At 41.4% G+C, this 22,391-nt stretch overlaps 1 protein-coding gene across 16 annotated transcripts in view; it reads left to right on the top strand.

Annotated features, from left to right (window-relative positions):
* The window catches only part of caska (calcium/calmodulin-dependent serine protein kinase a), a 175,464-nt gene that overhangs the window by 146,791 nt on the left and 6,282 nt on the right, over window positions 1–22,391 (top strand). For 8 of the 16 annotated variants that reach the window (XM_014412508.4, XM_014412513.4, XM_014412507.4 and 5 more), the window contains 10 exons: window positions 1,315–1,395; window positions 5,298–5,486; window positions 5,888–5,966; window positions 6,350–6,435; window positions 8,315–8,383; window positions 10,481–10,549; window positions 11,425–11,460; window positions 17,758–17,799; window positions 18,253–18,449; window positions 19,127–19,242. In XM_014412508.4, coding sequence (XP_014267994.1) covers window positions 1,315–1,395; window positions 5,298–5,486; window positions 5,888–5,966; window positions 6,350–6,435; window positions 8,315–8,383; window positions 10,481–10,549; window positions 11,425–11,460; window positions 17,758–17,799; window positions 18,253–18,449; window positions 19,127–19,242 — 964 coding nt within the window. The remainder of the gene's footprint in view (window positions 1–1,314; window positions 1,396–5,297; window positions 5,487–5,887; window positions 5,967–6,349; window positions 6,436–8,314; window positions 8,384–10,480; window positions 10,550–11,424; window positions 11,461–17,757; window positions 17,800–18,252; window positions 18,450–19,126; window positions 19,243–22,391) is intronic. The other 8 variants (XM_014412512.4, XM_014412518.4, XM_014412517.4 and 5 more) reach the window with 3 other exon arrangements.

Genomic DNA, 22,391 nt, shown 5'->3' with positions numbered 1-22,391 from the left:
ACATCATTTGAAACTTAGCCCTGATTGGAGAAATTGAAAGTGTTACAACTATCCCCGGTCTCCCCTACTTTTTCCTTTGGGAAGGTACCATCTGTGCAGTCTGCAACTCTGTTGAAGAAAGATGTTGAATCTATTTAATTATTCTTGAAAAATAATTTATTTCTGGGCTTTTTTTTTTCACACTGCATCAAATTGATTACGTCGATTAAGCATCATGAGGTGGGGGGTGGTTCCTTATTTTTTTTGCAGGGAGTTTTAGAACCCTATTAGTTAGGGTGCTTACTCTTTAAAATACCAGAATAGGGAGGATGGAGTAGGTTTAAGTTTATTAGATTGATCAGTGTTGCTAAACTATGAAATATTTTGGGTGCAGTGTATTTTTTGCATACAGGTATAACAGAATAGCTTTAGTGTTTTGTTTTGTTTTTTGTTTTTGTTTTTTAACTTGAGTATAAACTTATACAAAAAGCACCAAGATATTAAAATAACAGTTTTATTGATTAAAAAGCACTATATCGGATTCATATCGGTATCGGCTGATATCCAAATTTATGATATCGGTATCGGACATAAAAAAGTGGTATCGCGCCCTAGTAACAATTAATGGATGCAAATCTATCTATCTCCGTACACACATATTTTTAGTTCAATTCACTTGCCAAGAAACAAACAAAACACAGGGTTAAAGGTGAACCTGACCGTTTTTCCTCTATAGTTTAAACAATAATGTTGTCCTGTAAAATGTCCATGCAGTTCTCTTAAGTGTTGAAATAGCATCCATATCTGGCTATTACAGAGGAGATGCGATTTTTATCTCATTTGGCTGTACTTGTGACTTAGTTGCTGATGTATTAATGCATGTTGCTTTGACATGCCAGTAAGTGCCAGCTCTTGAGGGTAACAAGTAAATGTGATTATTACAGTGTAGCGATAATGAATACCTGGACCCCATGCACGTTCGTGAACTAAACACTGCTGTTTGATATGGAGAAGTACATTGAAACTCCTCAATGCAGAGGCCTCACCTCTACAATGCCACATTCACCAGTCAGGCGCAACATAACTGGAGCTGACATCAAGCCAAGTGGCTTCCACAGGGCAGGAGGAGGAGCAAAAGCTTGACCAGATTCTTGACTTGCTGAGTGGTGTCCAAAGTTGGTCTCGCATTAGGAGGTGGTGTTGGAGAGGAACTGTGAGTGTTGTTGGTCTGCGCTGCCTACGCTGAAGTGGCCAGGTCGCATTGGAAGGAGGGATTTGGGCATAAAGAAGAGCTACTGAGGCATAAATTAAACTCTTCTCTCTGTGTTTCCTCAGGTACTGGAAGAGATCTCTTGCTACCCAGAGAAGCACGAAGCTAAGGAACTCAGACGGATAGTAACCCAGCCACATTTCATGGTGAGTGGGGAAAAAAATCCCACAGACACACATTAAGAGGTTCTCATGTCCATTTCTTACAGAAATGTGCACAAGGCCCTTTAACGAAGCATTTAGAGTCCAGATATAACAAATCAGAATCTCTCTAAATGTTGTAAATAGCACTTTTACATGGTCTTATTGTTGTCTGCACAGATTAGATAGGACTAAAAAGAAAACATGCACAAGAAAGATGGAGTGCGTCGCATTGGTATTGGTTTATTTAAGTGTTTAAAGATCAAGTCATCTAACATGAACTGTGTGGAAATGGAAGGGTGTTTCAAGTGTCTGCGAATGTGATATATATACATAAATACATCTGATTTTCATCACTGATCAGTGTTGCTCAATATCACGTGGACAGACCGACAGAGAGAGGAGACGTAAAAAGAAAAAAGACAAATCGGTATCAAAATGAAGTGATAGGGAGAGCAAAGTTGAGGAAAAAGATCAGTAATCAAGACAAATGGAAGGAGAGGGTCCTGGCTGTGAAGTGAGAGAGGAGGGCGGGCGTAGACGGAGGTTAGTAAGGCGTGTTTGATGCGATGTGCTGTGTCGGGTCAGAGGCCTGGCTCCTTCATGGTGCTACAAGAGCGTAAACTGACGTGTTCCACATTCCAACAAGTTCAAGTGAGAACTGAATACAGACGATGCCCACGGATCCATGCCAGGATTTTGACTCGTCTAGCTCTGATGTACACACATGAGAGTAGACTTGACTTTCTTTGTAGGTTATTTTTAACAAAGTAAACCTGTTACTTTGAGGTGTAGGGTTTCAGAATTAGTGTTCAGATGGTATTTGAGGTATAGAAAAACATTAGCAAAGTGTAGCTAAAGTTTAGCAATCCTCCCCACATGGCTGCTGCCCCTTTTCAGGGAATATTTTTGAAACTGAAATGGTATTACCTTGGCCTCCAGCAACAGTGTGATAACTCTTAAAGTTGTTTTTGACCAGGAAATGTCCTTCAACACATACATTAAACTAATATGTTTTGAAATGGCACTTTCATTGCTATGTAGATGATACCCAGCTTTATTTATCTATCAAGGCAGATCATTTAAATAAACTAGTTCAAATACAGACATGTCTTAAAGAAGTAAAGACCTGGATGATCTCTAATTTCCTGATTCAATATTTAGATAAAACGGAGATTACTGTACTTGGGCCTAAAAATCTTGTTGTCTAACCAGATGCTTGCATAGATTACCTTGGCCTCCAGTAACACTGTGAGAAATCTTGGAGTCGTTTCGACCAGCATATGTCCTTTAATGCACACATTGAACAAATATGTGAACTGCCTTCATGTTTTTGCCAATATCTCAAAAATAAGAAACATCCTGTATCAGAGACATCATCAGAGCAGAAAAACTACTTTGTGCATTTTTAGCTTCTCAGATTATTATCAGGTCTCCCTTAAAGCTTCCTGAATTTAAAATTCTCACATACAAAATCTTGAACAATTGTATCACAAAGTTTAAAAGGTTTAAGACTTTTCTTTTTGATAAAGCGTAGAGTTAGAGCTGGATCAGGTGATCCTAAAGCATTCCTCAGTTATGCTGTAGCAATAGGCCTAGGCTGCTGGGGCCTTCCCATGATGCACCGATCACCTTTTAATGTCTAAATAAAGAACAGGATCTGTGTAAGCTCACGTCATCTTGTTTGTCATTTGAGTGGCAGTGATGCTGACATGGCAGAATCCCCACAAACCCCACAGTCCAGGACATTATTTATGAACTTTGCACTGAATACCGCATTATTTATTCTTTTTCTTTTTTTCTTCTTTTTTTCGACATGGGGATCAGTTTAAACAGCTTAAAGCACTGTCCATTAACTATCTCAGTCTAAAATTTTCTCGTTTTAACCCTTTAAAACCGGTCGGAGCGGGCACGCTCCGTTGTGCATATCTATTTTTAAATCTCTGTAGAACTGCAACCACGTAAGCTAGCGCAATGATTTTTTTTTTTTTTTTTTTGCATATGAAACCGCAGGCGTTGTACTTCTTATGCATTCAGTTTGTCCTAAGTCACAGTTTCCTTCCACATATAGCTTTGCAAAAATTGCGTAAAAAGCATTTGCAGCAACAAAAGCATAATAATCCAGAAACGCGCATTGCCGATCCGATCAGCTGTTTGTAACACTTCCTGTGTCGGAATAGACGTCAGCACGAACTAGGGCATGTCTGCCATTACCTGCCCGAAACCAGAAGTGACGTCATTTTTGCGGAAAATGTCGTTTTTTACCTTCAGGGCCTGATAAGCCTATACTGGTGTTTTTAAAAGTCATGTTTGAATTTATGCTTTTCTGTGTCGTTTCTGGGATGCTTAGAACTCAAATTGCACTGCTGGAAATTCTTTGCCAATTTGCATTTAATATTTATTTTCGTTTTTTCTGCAGTATATAAAAATTGGTGTATCTCAAAAATAAAATTATGAAGACACTCAAAATAAATTTCCTGTTGTTGTAAACTCATTTGTGCAACTTTTTTGTATTTACAATTTTGAGGCATAAGCCTCTTAAATTTCTCTAACTAGAAATATATGTAACAAAACAAAAACGATTAAAAAAAATTTTTATGGTTTTTTTTTTTTTTTTTTTTTTTTTTTTTTTGCATGTTTTTGCAATTTATATAGTTACTATGCACTAAATGCATACATATTATTAAAATTTGGGCTATAACAGTTGTACTGATGTAAAGCAACTTGAAATGCTCCCAAAAATGGCACTACAGCATGTAAAAATATAAAGATAAGCTCTGGCGGACTTAGTTCTATGGTAGGTCTTAAAGGGTTAAAGCACACAGCATGAAAGGATCAGTTGAGCACTTAACCCTGTTTTCATTAGGGTGCACAAACACACACACACACACACACGTACTTGCACCTACAGACACACACAGTTTTCCTGCAAGTTGTGCAACATGAAGTGTCTTCTGCGTGTGATGTATTTTGACACTGGAGTTAGAGAGGCTGCCGCTGCCTTTGTGTCTCTCCCTCTCTGATGTGCTCTCCCTCCTCGGGTGCGTGCGCTTGTGTGTGTTGTTTGCGTGACGCTGAAAGAAGACAGTCACAGGTTTCCCCCCTTTGTTGGGCTTTGATTGCTGTCTTCTGAAGTTCAGATGGGTTTGTTAAAGTGCCACTCAAGGGAAGGGCCTCTGCGTCTGTCAGACAAGTGGAGTCTAACACTCTGTGGGTGTGAGGGAGCAGCAGGCTCGTCTTGTGGAGATGCAGAGCTCAGACAGATGCAGGGGCTACGGACTAAAGGCACCTGTGCAAAAGGAGAAATATCTTTGTAATGTGTGGCAGAGCAGAGAGTCAGACAAAGTCAAGAAGCAAATCCCTTCCTGCTCTTCAGAGCTTGAATAAAATATTGTCCATGTTATTTTTAGTGAGATCATGTCTTGAGGGAGTTCAAGAACACTGAAGGCTTTGTCTTCTGTGAATTTACCATAAAAAGAGTGTGGATTGCAAATTTTTAAGCTGAATGACGTTATTTGTACTGTTGGAGTCATACAGATTTCACCAATTCTTTGTATATGCCAACTCATAAAGCAGTGCCCAACAATCACTTGTTTTCATAAATGGTTTCTGGTGAGAACAACTAGCTAGCTAAAGAGTATTTCTTCACCAGATAAGACAGTGGTACTCATATTCAGTCCTAATTCGTCTGCTGCCACAGGAAAGGGGGAAACTCTTCCTCAACATCCTGTGGCCTTGCCTGTACCTCATCTCAGCCTCCCTTTTACTTTGGAAGAATCGCAGATATTCATGTCAGTGATGCCACCAGAAGCCGACAGTAAAGTTCCATAACTGGTGCACTCTTGTTCACACAAAATGTGCCTTTACCAAGAAGAGTGAAGTCCTTTATGGAGTGTGTGTGTTTACAGGCATTGCTGCAGGCCCATGACGTAGTGGCCCACGAGGTTTACAGTGACGAGGCTCTGCGGGTGACACCTCCACCCACCTCACCCTTCCTGAACGGAGACTCCCCCGAGAGTGCCAACGGAGACATGGACCTGGAGAACGTCACCAGAGTCCGTCTGGTCCAGTTTCAGAAGAACACAGATGAGCCAATGGTACGCCCTTTGGGATTTTGAACAATGCTGAGTTGAAATGAATGAAATGAAAGTGAGGATGCTTTCAGAGACATGCCTATTATTATTTATACTTTGTTTTAGCATTTAAAGGTAACTTGCCACAGTTCCTCTCTGGTTTTAGTCTTCTGTCTCTTCATGTCAGCTCACACTAACTGTATAATGCTGATGTTGGGACTCTTTGGGGGCCATGCCGTCTGTTGGAGGCTTGTTCTACTTGTGGCTGAAGAGAGTTCTTCATGATTAATCGAGATGCATCATAATTCACGGTTAATGATCTAAAGAGTACGGTGTTGTATTCACTGTACTGATATTTGATCTGGGATGACATTGGGACTTTTTACATGGTATCAGTAACCATTTTCAAATTTATGCGTTTGCAGGGTATCACATTGAAGATGAACGAATCAAACCACTGCATCGTCGCAAGGATAATGCACGGGGGGATGATCCACAGACAGGGTACTCTATTCCATCTTCTGACTGACGTCAATAAGCGACATTATATAAATCTTGCCCACAAGACTTTGACTCATTTGTTAAAATATTCTGCCTATTTTTTGTATACAATACTCTAATTTCGTATTTCAAGTCCTCAATAAATATTTTTACTGTTGTTACCTGAAATCTTTAAAGAAGAGGAAGGTTTTAGAGCTTTTTAAATTAACGGTGAGTAAAAGAAACTCCTCCTCGATTGTTACAAAGGATGCCACACTGTAGTCGCTGAAGAATCAAACTAGACCGGAGGACCTCTGCTATGGCTGCATCTCGGATGCCTCTGCAATTAGAAAATATTTTACGTTTGTCTTTCTGCTTGTTTCTCTTTTCCTTTTTCCTACGTTCAGGAACATTGCATGTTGGAGATGAGATCAGGGAAATCAACGGCATCAGTGTGGCCAACCAGACTGTAGAGCAGCTGCAGAAGATGCTGGTGAGTTTTGCTTTTGTGTTTGTTTGGGAGAGGGGTTGTTTTTGGAGTCACAACTGACTATATTTGGACAAGAGGGTCTTGACAGGTGTAGTTAGCATGAACTGTACCGAAGCAATTTACAGAAGAGAATTAAATGAAATTCTCAAATGTTTATACACCAGAGAAAACCTTTTTTTCCACTACAGTGGGGCAAAAAAGTATTTAGTCAGCCACCGATTGTGCAAGTTCCCCCACTTAAAATGATGACAGAGGTCAGTAATTTGCACCAGAGGTACACTTCAACTGTGAGAGACAGAATGTGAAAAAAAAATCCATGAATTCACATGGTAGGATTTGTAAAGAATTTATTCGTAAATTAGGGTGGAAAATAAGTATTTGGTCACCTCAAACAAGGAAAATCTCTGGCTCTCACAGACCTGTAACGTCTCCTGTAAGAAGCTTTTCTGTCCCCCACTCGTTACCTGTATGAATGGCACCTGTTTGAACTCATCATCTGTATAAAAGACACCTGTCCACAGCCTCAAACAGTCAGACTCCAAACTCCGCCATGGCCAAGACCAAAGAGCTTTCGAAGGACACCAGGAAAAGTATTGTAGACCTGCACCAGACTGGGAAGAGTGAATCTACAATAGGCAAGCAGCTTGGTGTGAAAAAATCAACTGTGGGAGCATTCATCAGAAAATGGAAGACATACAAGACCACTGATAATCTCCCACGATCTGGGGCTCCACGCAAGATCTCATCCCGTGGGGTCAAAATGATCATGAGAACGGTGAGCAAAGATCCCAGAACCACACGGGGGGACCTGGTGAATGACCTGCAGAGAGCTGGGACCAAAGTAACAAAGGTCACCATCAGTAACACACTACAACGGCAGGGAATCAAATCCCGCAGTGCCAGACGTGTTCCGCTGCTGAAGCCAGTGCATGTCCAGGCCCGTCTGAAGTTTGCCAGAGAGCACATGGATGATACAGCAGAGGATTGGGAGAATGTCATGTGGTCAGATGAAACCAAAGTAGAACTTTTTGGTATAAACTCAACTCGTCGTGTTTGGAGGAAGAAGAATACTGAGTTGCATCCCAAGAACACCATACCTACTGTGAAGCATGGGGGTGGAAACATCATGCTATGGGGCTGTTTTTCTGCCAAGGGGACAGGACGACTGATCCGTGTTAAGGACAGAATGAATGGGGCCATGTATCGTGAGATTTTGAGCCAAAACCTCCTTCCATCAGTGAGAACTTTGAAGATGAAACGAGGCTGGGTCTTCCAACATGACAATGATCCAAAACACACCGCCCGGGCAACAAAGGGGTGGCTCCGTAAGAAGCATTTGAAAGTCCTGGAGTGGCCTAGCCAGTCTCCAGACCTCAACCCCATAGAAAATCTGTGGCGGGAGTTGAAAGTCCGTGTTGCTCGGCGACAGCCCCAAAACATCACTGCTCTCGAGAAGATCTGCATGGAGGAATGGGCCAAAATACCAGCTACTGTGTGTGCAAACCTGGTAAAGACCTATAGTAAACGTTTGACCTCTGTTATTGCCAACAAAGGTTATGTTACAAAGTATTGAGTTGTATTTTTGTTATTGACCAAATACTTATTTTCCACCCTGATTTACGAATAAATTCTTTACAAATCCTACCATGTGGAGTCATGGATTTTTTTTTCACATTCTGTCTCTCACAGTTGAAGTGTACCTCTGGTGCAAATTACTGACCTCTGTCATCATTTTAGGTGGGGGAACTTGCACAATCGGTGGCTGACTAAATACTTTTTTGCCCCACTGTATCTCTGCATATGAGAGAAAATCTCACAAGCTGACGTGAAGATGAGACAAAACTCACTATATTTCTGTGTCTGTGTTTCTGTGTGTTTGCAGCGAGAGATGCGCGGCAGCATCACTTTCAAAATAGTACCAAGCTACCGGACGCAGGGCTCATCCTGTGAGGTAACAACACCTCTTCCTCCTCCTCACTACTTTTTTTGAGCTCTTGATCTAGTTACTAACTGCTTGCCTGGTTACTGAAATCAAATCACAAATCAAATCACTTTTTATTGTCACATCACATGTGCAGGTACATTGGTACAGCACATGTGATGTGAAATTCTTGAGTGTGTGTGTGTGTGTGTAACCTGAGTAGGTTGTGTGTACGGGGTGTGCTGTGTGTGTGTTTTGCTGGGGCTGGGCCAGATAATCAGCACACCAATTTCACAACCAAGATACCGGAACTCCCTCTTCCCTTCTCCGCTCCGGAAACAAGCTACACCTCTCTGTGTATCCCATCCTGCTCCTGCATATAGAACAACCACTACACCTACACACACACGCCGTACAGACGTGGATGATAGTAACCTCTCGTGTCATGCTTCAACTTAGGCCAAGCTCCAGCTCATGTGGCGCATGAGATGTTTCAGGGTGTTGCTGATGTTTAGATGCTGAATTGTTATACAACTGAAGTTGCCTCAAGCATCTCTTGAACAGCTAAAACTCCATCTTCCTTCATCTATCTCACTACATGAGAGCCGAGTTTACAGGAGAGGATGTAAAGTCCAACACAGGATATTGGGTACTGCAAAATACAATACCAGTATACTAAAACTGAATGGAAGCCAGTAAAACTCAAAGCTTAATTGCTCTTTGTCGTGTGCTATGGGATGCCAACGAGGGCTAACTCAGATATCATTTGCCATAGATTAGGGGTGTCAATCATGCGGTCCAGGTGCCAGAATCAGACCAGCAAAGACTCCAGGTCTGACTGACTGGTTGACTTTTTTTGCACAGTTTTTTTTTGCTTGTAAGTTTCACAGCTTTTCTTGCTGAAAAGGAACTCCCCTGAAAAAATCCATGTTATACACGTAACTAAGTAACAGATTTAATAACAAAAAAATCCTGTTGTTTTGCGATCTGTTATTGAAACGTCTGGTTTTTCAAAATTTTTCAATTTTTTTTTTTTTTTTAAATTAGACGATGAAATCATTCTGAGATAAATGTAAAGCAAGTGTGCAGTATTACATTTTCAGAGTGGCAAACAACTTAAGGGTTTTTTTTGTTTGTTTTTGTTATATTATCTTTGTAGCTTTTGAAGCAAGTAGAACAAAGAGCTTTCCAGTGTACAGGAAGTAAAGTCCAAAAACAATATAAGTAGAAACCAGCAGTTCAGACAACTACAATACCAGCATACTAAAACTGACAGAAAGCTGGGGCACCAATACTTTGGACCAGCTAAGAAAAGCTAGACCAGCAGAGCTGTGAGGGACAAAAGGAAGTTATACATACATTGTGGTATCCAGCCATCTAAGACCGTACATGTAATTAGTTAGATCATTTTAGAACACACTGAAACCAGTGCAGAGGTCTAAAACTAGAACAGCATGGTTAATGTGGTTGTTTTTAACAGAAACGAAAAAAAAGGGAGACTTTATTTTGAAAAGTCGTGCACGCAAACCACAGCCCTGCTTTGATTTAGGTCATTTTTAGCTGAGAACAGAGAGACTAACTGAGACATTACAGACTGTTAGCTCACTTTAATCATTATTTCTGCTTATAATTTAGCTTTCTCTGAACAGAGCCTTCATATTTCTCTCCATTTCCAGTTGATTTTCACAGTAAAACCTATAACATTGTTGTATTGCTGTCACATTTGATAAGAAGTCATTAAGTGTTCCATTAAAAGAGAAATGTGACGGCGATTTCAACTCTTTTGGTCCTCCAGCACACGCTGTTCTGAACACTGACACAGTCAGGACTTTTGAGCTCTGACAGCTTCAGTTAATGATGACTTCATGCTGATCAGACTGGCATCTCGTGTCAGTCTAGCGCCTCTATGTGGTTATTTAAGGCTGTGCATGCTAGAGTTCTGCTGGTGCTGCTGTCTCCCATGTCTTGTTGACGCATTTCATTACGTCAACTCTGTGGTGGGTCTCTATTGTGTTCTACAAATACACCCTCCATCTCCTACAGTCAACCCCAGAAGTGTGTGAATGTGTGCGCTTGTGTGTGTTTGTGCGCCGGCTGTGCACTGCTGACCTGTGTGTCTTATTTCAGAATGAGTCCCCCACCACCTCCAGGCAGTCCCCTGCCAATGGCCACTCCAGCATTAACAGTTCTATCTTGGTAAGGACCCCCACCCCAACCATAGAAAAACAAAAAATCCCACGATCAGACTACCACCCAGCCATTTCCTCCTCCTTTTTTTTTTTTTCTTTTTTTCTGTCACGCTGTTGTGTCATGGTATTTCTACATGTCCGTGTTGTTACATTCAGTTGCTGCGTGCGTTTCTCATGAGTTGCTTTCATTTCATTTTGCGTTAAATCGTGTCACAGTAGTGGTAGCAGTAGGATTAGATGTAGACGGGTGATGCCGTAGGCCTCAACTCACTCCCGTGTCATTCTCCCTGTTCATCTGTTTGAGCCAAAGGCCCCCCGTGTCCGATATCTCAGTTCACAAATTGGTGTGCCTCACAAAGCCTGCTCCGTTGCTGTGCCTCATTGCTGACAAAAACACACCGAGGCTCCAGTGGTCACGATGGTGCGAGGAGATGTGCTCCTACTCTGCTATTCTACTAAACCCAATCAGGTTCCACAGTTTCCCCTGCCAAGGCTCCAGACAGACATGTGGTGGTGCTGATGCTGCAGCTGCTTCGCTTGCTCTGTGCTTGCTTGGTTGCTCCACAGCCAGATCTGCTTTAACAGATGAGAATGACTTTTTTTTTTTTTTTCTTTTTTTTTTACATCTAGATTGCATGTAAAAGTTCTCAGTGTGTGTGTGTGTGTGTGGACAGGTATCAACATCTTCATGGGGACTAAAAATTGGTAGTTTACTATACTTGTGGGGACCAAAATCCCCATCCCCATGCGTTTGAAGGTATTTTTCAGTCTCTCTCTGTGTGTGTGTGTGTGTGTGTGTGTGTGTGTGTGTGTGTGTGTGTGTGTGTGTTGTAGTATATTTCTTAACCTTTTCTTTCTGTCATCAATGGGTCACTTTCACAGGACCTGCCATCTACCATCCAGCCCAAGGGTCGACAGGTAACTAACAATCACTCACTAGCTCCTTACAAATGCTTGCATCACACTCCTTTACACAAAAGTGTGTGTCTGAGTTTCTCCCAAACTCCCTTCTGCTTCATAAAACTCATCAGTGTGATTTGGTTGCATGTAAGTCAGGCTGTTTTTATCTGTCCCAAACTACTGATGGACAAGGATTTTGTGTGATTACAAAGCCTGAAATATTTTATTTTTGTGTGTCGGTGAGCTCCTCCTGCTCATACTGGGTGACAAATCTTTTTCATTAAATAAATACACTGCTCACTAAAATTAAAGGAACGCTTTGAAAACACATGAGATCTCCAAGGGAAAGCCCAGAATGTCCTCAATTTAGTACATCAGGACTCAGTAGGATAGCTCAAATAAGTCAAAAGATATAGACCAAAAACAAATGTCCATTACAGAGGACATTAATGAATAGGCTGGTTTTCAGGAAGATATAGCTCCAAATTACAACAGCAGGTGCCTCAAGGCACTTTAAATTGAGTTTTATAAGGTAAAGACCCTACAATAATACAGAGAAACCCCCCAGCTGTCAGACAACACGCTATGAGCAAGCAGGAGGACACTACATCATTTGATGGAAATGAAAATTATCAATCTACAGAGGGCTGAATTCAAAGACACCCTGAAAGTCAATTTCAGTCAAGTCAATTTCCTTGCAGCAAATCAAAATGGTACTCGGTGGTTTGTCAGACACGTTTGTATGTGTGCCTGATGATATTGGAGCATGCTCCTAAATGAGAGCCTGGATAGTGTCCTGGTGTCTCCTCCCATATCTGGACCAGTGCCCTGCTGGAGGTCATGTTGTAGCTCTGGCAGTGCTCATCCTGTTCCTCCTTACACAAAGGAGCAGACACTGGTCCTGCTGATGGGTTAAGGACCTTCTACTGTCCTGTCCAGTTCTCCTAGACTAGCTGTCTGTCTCCTGGAATCTCGTCCATGTGATTGAGATGGTGCACTCCAGTTTCTGTAGAAATGGGTAGCAGCAGGTTGTGGTGGCTGAAGGTGACATCAGGATGCTGTTGTAGAAATTGCTGCTTTTCACTTCATGACTGCAGTTTAAGTAGCTCATTGTGCTGTCATCTCTTACAGAGAAGTTTCACTGAAAACTGTGTTTAAAAAAAGAAAGAAAATCTAATAATTGAGCATACGTGACTATGTACTGTATCTAAACTCTCCTAAGAATGAGAATCTCTGCTACTGTCTGGCCTGTGTGCAGACCTACCGGTTACAGAAGTCTGCTAGCAGGTCCGTCTCTAAAGGCCACTTTATGAAATGTGCAGCACGGTATTCCCAAATGGCGCAGAAGGAAATTGGTGCAGCAGCCAGAAAATCCCTCTCATCGTTTCATAGTTGGACCTTTTCTGTTCCCGTTTCAGTACTCGTTTCGTACTCATCCAATTTTATTTATACAGCACCATATCACAACAACAGTCATATAAAAGTACCCAACAATTAGATGACCACCTTGGCAACGGTAGGAAGAGCGGCCATCTGCTGACCATCAACCATCAGGGGAGGAAGACGGGCAAAAAGACACTGTGGAAGCGAGCCAGAGATTAATACTACTGCTAATAATAAAAATAACAGTAATAATAAATTGCTGTTTTAAGTGTAATCAGTGTGTATTTGCCACACCGTTCATATTTGTGGTTTTTGTGGTGGTACTTGTCTACATACACTGATAATCAAAGTTTATATATTGTAGTGTAAAATGATTCTTAAAAGAGGCTTATTTTCTCAGTTGAGACTATTCTTTAATAATTTACCACCCCATATTTTGTAATAAAGAAACCTGGGAAACTGTGCCTTGATGAAGCTGCATGGCACGCAGGAATTAGTGGAATCGTGCTTTGGGTAAACAGAGTACTTGGTAATCATTTATTTCTAGTAATGAAAATATCAAAAATCGCCGGCCTCATCCTTTAAAAGAAGAAATATAAGATTCTGGAGCCAGGCCAAAATATCCCATTTAAATCTATAATTTACACCAAAAGTAGTGTGCAGCTGTTCAGCTTTTATCAGGCTGAAGACAGGAGTGGACTCAGTGCATCTGAGCTTTGTCTGTAGGGTGGGCGGGGAAATTGAGTTTTATTGATTTGGAGAACATAATGCTTCCCTTTGAGTCAAAGAGGGAAACTGTCATTCTGTGTGATGTGAGCAACAAAACTGGTCTGCATCACTGGCTTACACACACAATTGTAATCCTTTCATCCGTGCCCACTAACAACCACAGCTCCACAGACAAAACATGAAAGGGAGGTCGTATTGCAGTGGTCACTCAGTGCTGGACAGCTACAGAGTGAAGAAATGTGCCTGTAGTTTGGCTGAAAACCAAACGAGACCCATGAAAAAACTGGATCTAAAAGATGCCTTAAACTCAGTTCAAGTTTAAGCAAGTCCAGTTAGCTCTGATGATTTGAGCCACATCTAAGCACTAAACAAAGACTTGGTGACAGCTCGTTTTGAAGCTTTTCTTTTAAAAAGCTGTACAAGCTACAGCACAGTTTCTGGCTTTCTCACTGTGATTTGTGTTTATCCAGTCAGGATTCTGCGTCATTGATCAGATGTGATGCAAAATGTGTCAAAATCCACAGTGGGAGAAGGGAATCTTATTTTTTATATGTAATTATATATATATATATATATATATATATATATATATATGAGATATAATTTCACCAAGTAGTTAAGTGCAGTTTCTTTTTTTGTCTGAAGTATCAGAACTTATGAATAACTGCAGTGCCCTTCCCATCCTTAAGAGTAGCTGCCTCTAATTTGGATCCAGCTGGATTCTTATCCCATGTCAGGGTTTTACTAGAAGAGCATTTATGAAAAGCTGTGACCGCTGCTGTCCTCAGCACTTCACAAACCTCTTAACAATCTCTGTGGTAACAATGGCACAGGCATTGTTGAGCCTTAAAGAGCACAAGGATTCCCCTTAACCACTGGTTCCCAGTCACATTAATTCATGCAGTAACATCTCATGCGATGGTTATATCGCTGTGAGTACAGACACTATGAGTGTCATCTATGAAAAGCCAACTAAAACACTGTCCTTCCTAATGGTCTCCTTTAACCCTCATCTAGTCACAGTGTTATGTGTGTGTGCGCCTTCCTGACACATTATTAATCCCCTCTGAGGTAATCCAACATTATTTATCCAGAACCATGACTGTCACACGATTTTGCAGTTTTTCCTCAGTTGCTTTGGCACATTTAACCCTTGTGTGGTGTTCGTATTTTTGTTACTCAGCCAGTGTTCATGGGTCTGGTGGACCCGCTAGAGTTTTGGCTTTCCAAATTAACACTATCAAACAATTTTATGTTAAATTACTCAACAGATGTTTACTTCATCCCAATTACAAGCTATATGAACAGCAAACATGATTAATTTTTTTCCCTTTCCCTTTGTTAGATCACATTTATGAATGAATGTGCTTCTCGGGGTTTTTTTGTTGTTGTTTTTTTTATAAAATGTTATAAAAAAATTAATCAGTTATAATCAAGTGGAGTGAGTGGAAAGACACAACACATTTACACGTGAAGCAATATGTTTCACAACTAAATGGGATCAGCTGCTCATCAATGGTGACATTAGGCCCAGGGTTGTAAAACAGGGGGAGGTGGTGCACATACTTATCCCACACTGCCCTGATGGCAGCTAGCTCGTCTCTCTGCCGTCGAGCTGGTCTGTCGTCTCGGTTATCAAAAAGGAATAATCCTGGAAATTTTGTGGAAGTTTTCCAGAGACATTGATGCACGGAAAGGTTCTTGCCGGTTTCTGCATCCCACAGGGATTCTGTGGATTCCCCTTTGGACCTGAAAACTCCAGCAAGGATAAGAACCCCAAAGTAGGCCTTTGGGGTTCTTAGATGAATTTGGTCCATCTCATTCCACCTCTCTCCAAAAACACACCTTCCTTCTAGATTACTGCAATGCAGAAAAAATTTCTGGATGGAATCTGGGATGAAAAGCTCAAATGAAGACTTGATGTCCTGCACATGAGTAACTTCAGCCGTGTTGGCCCTGGCTTATCACAGTAACAGCTCTGCAGGGTGGCTCATTTCTTGGGCAAGAAGACCATTCAATGTCACCAGTTACTGACATCCATATTTCTTCACTTGCTGTCTGGTGGGCTTGTTCTGGTCCTGGAGCTGGCTGCAGATGGGGTACTCGTCTTCGTTTTGTTACTAAATGGTGCTCAACCTCATCCTCTTCTTCAAAGTCATGGTCAGACTGAATTTTCAGAAATGTGAAATATTCTGAAACCTCTTTGTCAACATCATCATCCGAAGCCCCTCTCTCTTCCAAAATCAATTGGATGGCCCTCGCAGTAGATAATCTTTTGCCATCTTGATCAGTTGTGATAAAGAACCACACTGGCAAAGTCTTATTTATAGTATTATGCCCCTAATTTGCAGGTGGGACAGGGTATGAGAAAATAAAATTTGGATCCCTCAAGAAAGAGGGTAAAATGTGTGGGAATGTAAGAGCAGACGGTGTCGATAGTTGAATTTTCAACAATGTTGCAACTTTGTGCGGAGCAGGAGGGGAAGAAAACACTATCAGCAGCACCAGAAAGGAGGAGGACAGAGTGTGGGAACACAGGACCTACACTTTCAACACTTTTACTAGACCTGGGTCCAGTGGACCCGAACACCTTGTATGTAATGTAAATGCGTGGGGGGAGGTACAGCATTCGGTCATTGAAAATTAGTTCGGATTTATGTTCTTCACAGAAAATAAGCCAAAGCCAATGAATTTCAGGTTGAAAAAATAATTCATTGTTTAATTTTTCTCTTGAGAAAAACTGAAAACGGGTCTCACGGACCCGAACACCATACAAGGGTTAAAAAAAAAAAAAAAAAAAAATGTAGCTCATCCGGTCAAAGGGCCGATGACCTCATGCCATGACGAGTTGTCCATGGCATGAGCGATTGAACCCTCCAAGGTTCAATCAGTGTTCCTCGTATGGCACTGATTTTAGATTTTAACTTGTGCACAATGATAATATAATGGATCTTCACCCAAACTGTGCTCAGGGCCAAGGATAACGGACTGCCCCTGTGAATCACAGTGATACCATTTAAATACTGATCATACACTGAGCACTCACATTTGCTTGGATTGTGTTTGGGGGGGATATGTACTCTTGTGTACCTGCTTATATTCTGTTGTCTTACTCTTACTGTACTGCCTGACATCCTTAGTCCTATTCCAAGGACAGACTCTTGTCCATAAAATACTTTATCTGAGCTGGCTGCTCTAATTGTATAAAACGCTATATGTCGGTTTCATTCAAGTCTTAAAAATATATTTTCCAGTACTCATTCTCATCCAATTTTATTTATACAGCACCATATTGCAACAACAGTCATATAAAAGTACCCAACAATTAGATGACCACCTTGGCAACAGTAGGAAGAGCGGCCATCTGCTGACCATCAACCATCAGGGGAGGGAGACGGGGAAAAAGACACTGTGGAAGAGAGCCAGAGATTAATACTACTGCCAATAATAAAAACAATAGTAATAATAAACTGCTGTTTTAAGTTTAATCAGTGTGTATTTGCCACACCGTTCATATTTGTGGTTTTACTTTGGCACGTTATGCTATTAGAGAAAAGCTGCCATAGAAGTAAAAGGTATTGGAGAAGATAAAGTCAGATTAGCAATGAATGCAGTACAGAGGAAGTCGTATTTACAAAGTCGGAATGATGATCAGTCTGCCATGGTGCAGATTCATCATGACTGTCATATGTAGGCTCAGCGGAGCACGTGATGCTTTGCACAATGAACTCATGTAGCATACTTGGAATAGTAAAACTGTTCATGACAGAATATTATCTATTTTTCTGATGCATATAAAACCAAAATTAGTGTAAATTGTGGGGAGTTGTTCTCAGTAGTTTGACTAAATGTTCCGGAATAGCTTCATCTATCATTCAAGAACCGATCCAAAGCAACTGACAAAAACTTCAATGCTGTGATAGAAACTCAAAGAAAAGTGGCATATAAAGGACACACCAGCAGGGGGCAGTGGAGACCACAACATACGATGCTGTATTGCAAGCTCAGCAGCCTTAGAGCTGCAGAGCTTAAAGGCCACTGAACTGCCTAATAATTTGCCACATTAATGAGAAGTAAATGTCTAAACTCTGCTATTAACCCACAACCTTCCTCCCTGCCACCGGCCTCGGCCGCCATACTGCTGTTTTAGACGTTACCTAGCCGTTTTTGCTGCATGATGTATGTGATGCTTTCAAATCCTAGATTGTATCCAGACCTCCAATCAAGGACAAAATGTCAGTGAAGGTAAGAGACAGATTTCCTCTGCCCCCCCCAACTCCCCCAGAAATTAAAAAGAAAAAACACCTGTCAAACACTGCCTCCTCACTTTCCTCACACACTGTGGAAAAATATCAGCTGTGTGCTTAGAAAAGTTTTAAAGCAGGATAACGACTTGTAGTTTGATCTAATGGACACATAAACAATGCCTGTGTTGTAATTACCAGAGAGTTGAGAGCCTCATTAATAGCCCAGCAGTGTCTGGGTTCATCTCACTACAGGAAGTCCTCTCAACAGTACACCCCACCCCGTGATCCCATGCCCCCTGAGAATCCACTGCTCATTACTCTAGGCCTAGTTGTCATGATATGCAAAACAAAGCACATCATCTAGACACATTTACCCCCCCCGTCTGCGTCTCTCCCACCACGTCATTCAGCTTACATACTACCCGTCTAACATCTGTGCTTTTCACCGCAGATCTACGTGAGGGCCCAGTTTGAATATGACCCCTCCAAGGATGAGCTCATCCCCTGCAAGGAGGCCGGCATTCGCTTCCGTGTGGGCGACATCATCCAGATCATATCCAAGGATGATCACAATTGGTGGCAGGGCAAGCTGGAGAACACTAAAAATGGCACAGCCGGCCTCATCCCGTCACCAGAACTACAGGAGTGGTGAGAAGAGCAACGCAGTCTCTGATAGCATGATGGCAGGAAGATAAAAGTTCCCACTAAAAATTTAAAAAGAAAAAAATCCAGGACCAATACAGTAACTGTAAAGATGGAGATGTCACCCTGGTTTGTGAATTACTGTTTTTGAACTCTTTCGGAAGTCCACTTCTCCCTGCTTTATTGTGCACTCTAAACGGGATCATACTCTACAAAGTGGTGTATTGAAAATAACTTGTAACTAGCTACAGTGATCATCTACGCTTTGAGAAAGTTTTCACTAAGCTATTAGGAAAAAAATGCAGACATCTTAAAAACGCAGTCTATAAACCAATATTTCACAATATAAAAAGTAATTACCAGTTCCTCCAGCCCGATCTGTTTTTACTCCAGATTTCAGATTTCCGCTGCCCGTCTCTCTGCTTAGTTGTATTATCTGCACTTTGTTCTAGTTCTGTACCAGTTCGTCAGAGACTCTTTCCCCCCAACTTTGTGTTGCATCAAAACACAAGGAATTAAAAAAACAAGTTGGAGTTGTGTGTTTTCAAATAGCAGTTGGTAAAATGCTGGGAAGAGCCCCTGATTATTCTGATGGCAACATGGCTTTATTGTCTCTTTACAGCTAGAATGCTTCTGTCCAGCTTTAATTGTAAACTAAGTTCAGTTGTCTGTCTGTGTGGTAGGCGGGTGGCGTGTATAGCCATGGAGAAGACGAAGCAGGAGCAGCAGGCCAGCTGTACCTGGTTTGGCAAGAAGAAGAAGCAGTACAAAGACAAGTATTTGGCAAAGCACAACGCAGGTACGCAATGTACAATCACTCACATATCTGTATTCATTTATATGCATGTGCACACAAAGCAACAAGCTGCAGACTGTTTGCATGCATGCATCTGCTTTTTTTTCCCCCACCCTGTGTGTGCACACACTTTTCTCTCAGATTGTTTGTGCCGGGGAAACTTGTATGTAACAAGATCTTGTAATATTCATCTCAAGTAGCAGAGCCAGGAATGACAGGAAAAGCTGCCAGAGTAGCAGAAATCTTATATGAGCACAGAGGCAGTTGAGGGAGATGTGGGCAGCTTGTGGATACAGACTCTAGCAGATCTCTGCATTATTAGCCATATTTTTAAATGGCATTAGAGGATGTGCATGGGCATCTTTAGTACGCGTGTAATAAAGAGGTCCTGAAAGAGCATTATTAGCGGGGGAAATAATATCAGTTTAGACGGCATTTCCAGCCTTTTAATGATTGCAGTATCATTTTCTGCTCTGCAAATATATTATTTACCAACCACAAATTAACTGAGTCATAAGCTGTCTCTTCAGTGTGGCTGCCATCCTGCTGGGAAAAGTAGTCCTTATTCTGCTTTGCTGTGTCGAACAGAATACACAGTGTAGCAGCACATGAATCAGTTCTTCACACACTGCAGGCTCTGGTTAGCGTGATCCCCAGCTCACAGCAGAAGGACTACAGTCACCAGCTGCAGTCCGAGATGATGGAGCTGGAATGAGTCCAACCACAGGACACAATCCTCTGTCCTGAAGAAAGGAATAATGTCAACGACCACTACAATCAGGACTTCTGTAGCATGAAAGACACTGAGTGGCTAAACTTGCCTTTACGTAGCTTTAGTGTGTGACGTCAACAAGCAGCAAAAAAGAAACATCAAAAAGCATTTGCACAGTAAAAGATGAGAATAAATCCAATTTTAATTAAAAATAATAAGTCATATTTGTTCTAATCATGTGATCAGTCATGATCAGGTTGTTAGAGGTGAACAGGATCTGTTTGCTACACAGTGGAATTGTTTATTCTTGTCCTTTGATTTCAGAATGATCCGTTTAAAAAATATATTAAGTGATTTTAATATCGTGGCTATGAAGTAGTTACATAAGTTATTAGGGTGAAACAAGGGGGGCGTTTACAGTGTGGTGCACTGTGGCCTTCTCTGTCACTTCTGATCTCAAGTTTGTAGCTCAGGTAACTAGAACTTCACATCCCCCCCGTACAAACACGTGCATGCTGTGATTGATTACATGTGGGAACTTGGTAGTCTATATTGAGAACCAGTCAGTGTCTACATGTCCATGTTGAGCTGAACAGAAGTCTAAAGAAGCTGCATGCTTATTATGATTTGTGTACTGCTCCTCTGGTTTTCTATGAACCACAGACTGAGCCCAGAGAGAGTCGAGTAGTAGTGTACTGAGTAATGAGGAAAATGTACTGCTAATTCATTCTTTATTGTATGTCACATCTGTGCAAACAGTTTGTCTCAAAGGATTATGGGATAAGATAAGTCATGCTGATAATGTAACCGAGGGTGCTATAGGGTGTGTGTGTGTGCGCACATACGTGTGTACAGTACAGTGTGTGTGCATCTGAAAATCCACTCTTGTGAGCATGTCTATAAATCCGTGCACTCGAACACCCTGAGTGACCAATATGAAGGACGGAGACACAGTATTTTCTGTCAGTGCCAATCAGAGCTCTTCTTGTGCTGTTGTCATTCCTTTGCTTCAAATTTGGCATTGAAAAGATCCTACCTTGCTTGCTTTTAGGCAGTAATGGGGACTAAAGTCATTTTGTGAAAGAAATGTGTTCTAAAGTTGACCTGAAGCTGCAAATTAACAGAGTAAAGATCTGTTTTTTCCCCTGTGAACAGTCTGTTTTTCAGGCATTTCTGTGCACAAAATGAGGACTTTGTTCCCATTCGCTTCCATTCAAATGGAATGTTTGGATGTTTTCTTTGAATGGACAGTATGAACAAAAACCGTCCAAGGTCCTTACAGGCACATGGACTTGTGAAGCCGTCCTGTGAAAGAAATTGTCTGAACAGTCCAAAGCATGTAACACACTAGTGAATGCATGGGACCCACAGTTATCTGCATGCCATCATTTAGTGATTAATTCAAAATAATCAAAACAGCGAGTCCGCTGTAACTCCATCCAACATTTTACTGATAACAGGTTCAACAGTGTGTAACCGTTTGGTCAGAACCACTATAGTCAAAAACAATTATTATTTTCATCCTCTGTCATTTGTTTTTGGTGGACTGCCCCACCTTACATACACATGCATAAAGCAAGCAGCAGCAAAACCCCCTGCAAACAACACACCATAGATATGTTGCTTAAATCACATACAGCATGACAATAAAAGCTTGGGGGGGTAGGTGGGGGTGGGGGGTTGCAGTAATAGTAGGCAAGCCAAAGCAGCCTAAATGGTGTATCCAAAATAATTAACCAGTTAGATCAGCTGATCTCTTGGGATCAGGGATGAGCTTCGCTCGGTTTCATGTTAGAGACCATGAGACTAAAGTGTCAGTCAGATGCGTTTCCGGTTATTTCCCAGGAATTGTTTTCCTTGTGAGGGAGCTATTCTCATGACAATCACTTCATCACATTTACAAAGACGGTCCGCATGGACTGACTTCAAGCTCTGCTAGTTTAGTCCATTGGATCACAAACTTTTTCCTGCTATGCTCCATTTCAGAAGCTGAAAAAACGCCACGTCCCTCAAATAGGTTGAATTTTAAGAAAAATAAAACTGTGTGATGACACCACGAAGCTTAGTTTCTTACATATTTCTCCCTCCCTCACCATTTACACTCCATCAATGAGCCTGGCTTTATCACTGCCTAATCTAGAATCATTTTCACAGACAGTAGAGTAGAAGGCCCACATTCAACTATTACATTAAGTTAACATAAATGTTAGCAGAAGATATTCCTTGTTGTTAGTCCTGTGCTGTGTATCTCAATGAGATGGACATGCAGAGGTAGAAACTGCAATGGCACAGCTTTGACAATCAAACAGTCAGGCCAACGTTTCACAGGCAGAGCAACAGGTGCACAAAACATTAGCTTCACTGCCAACATCCAAAGACGCACTGAAATGCGGAGAAGCGTTCGTAACTGTCCCTTATAAATTCATATATCCTGAAATAA

Source organism: Maylandia zebra, linkage group LG16 (assembly GCF_041146795.1).
Source record: "Maylandia zebra isolate NMK-2024a linkage group LG16, Mzebra_GT3a, whole genome shotgun sequence".
Taxonomy (NCBI): Eukaryota; Metazoa; Chordata; class Actinopteri; order Cichliformes; family Cichlidae; genus Maylandia; species Maylandia zebra.
Note: the sequence above shows the minus strand (reverse complement) of the source record. Positions and strands in the feature narration are given on the sequence as shown.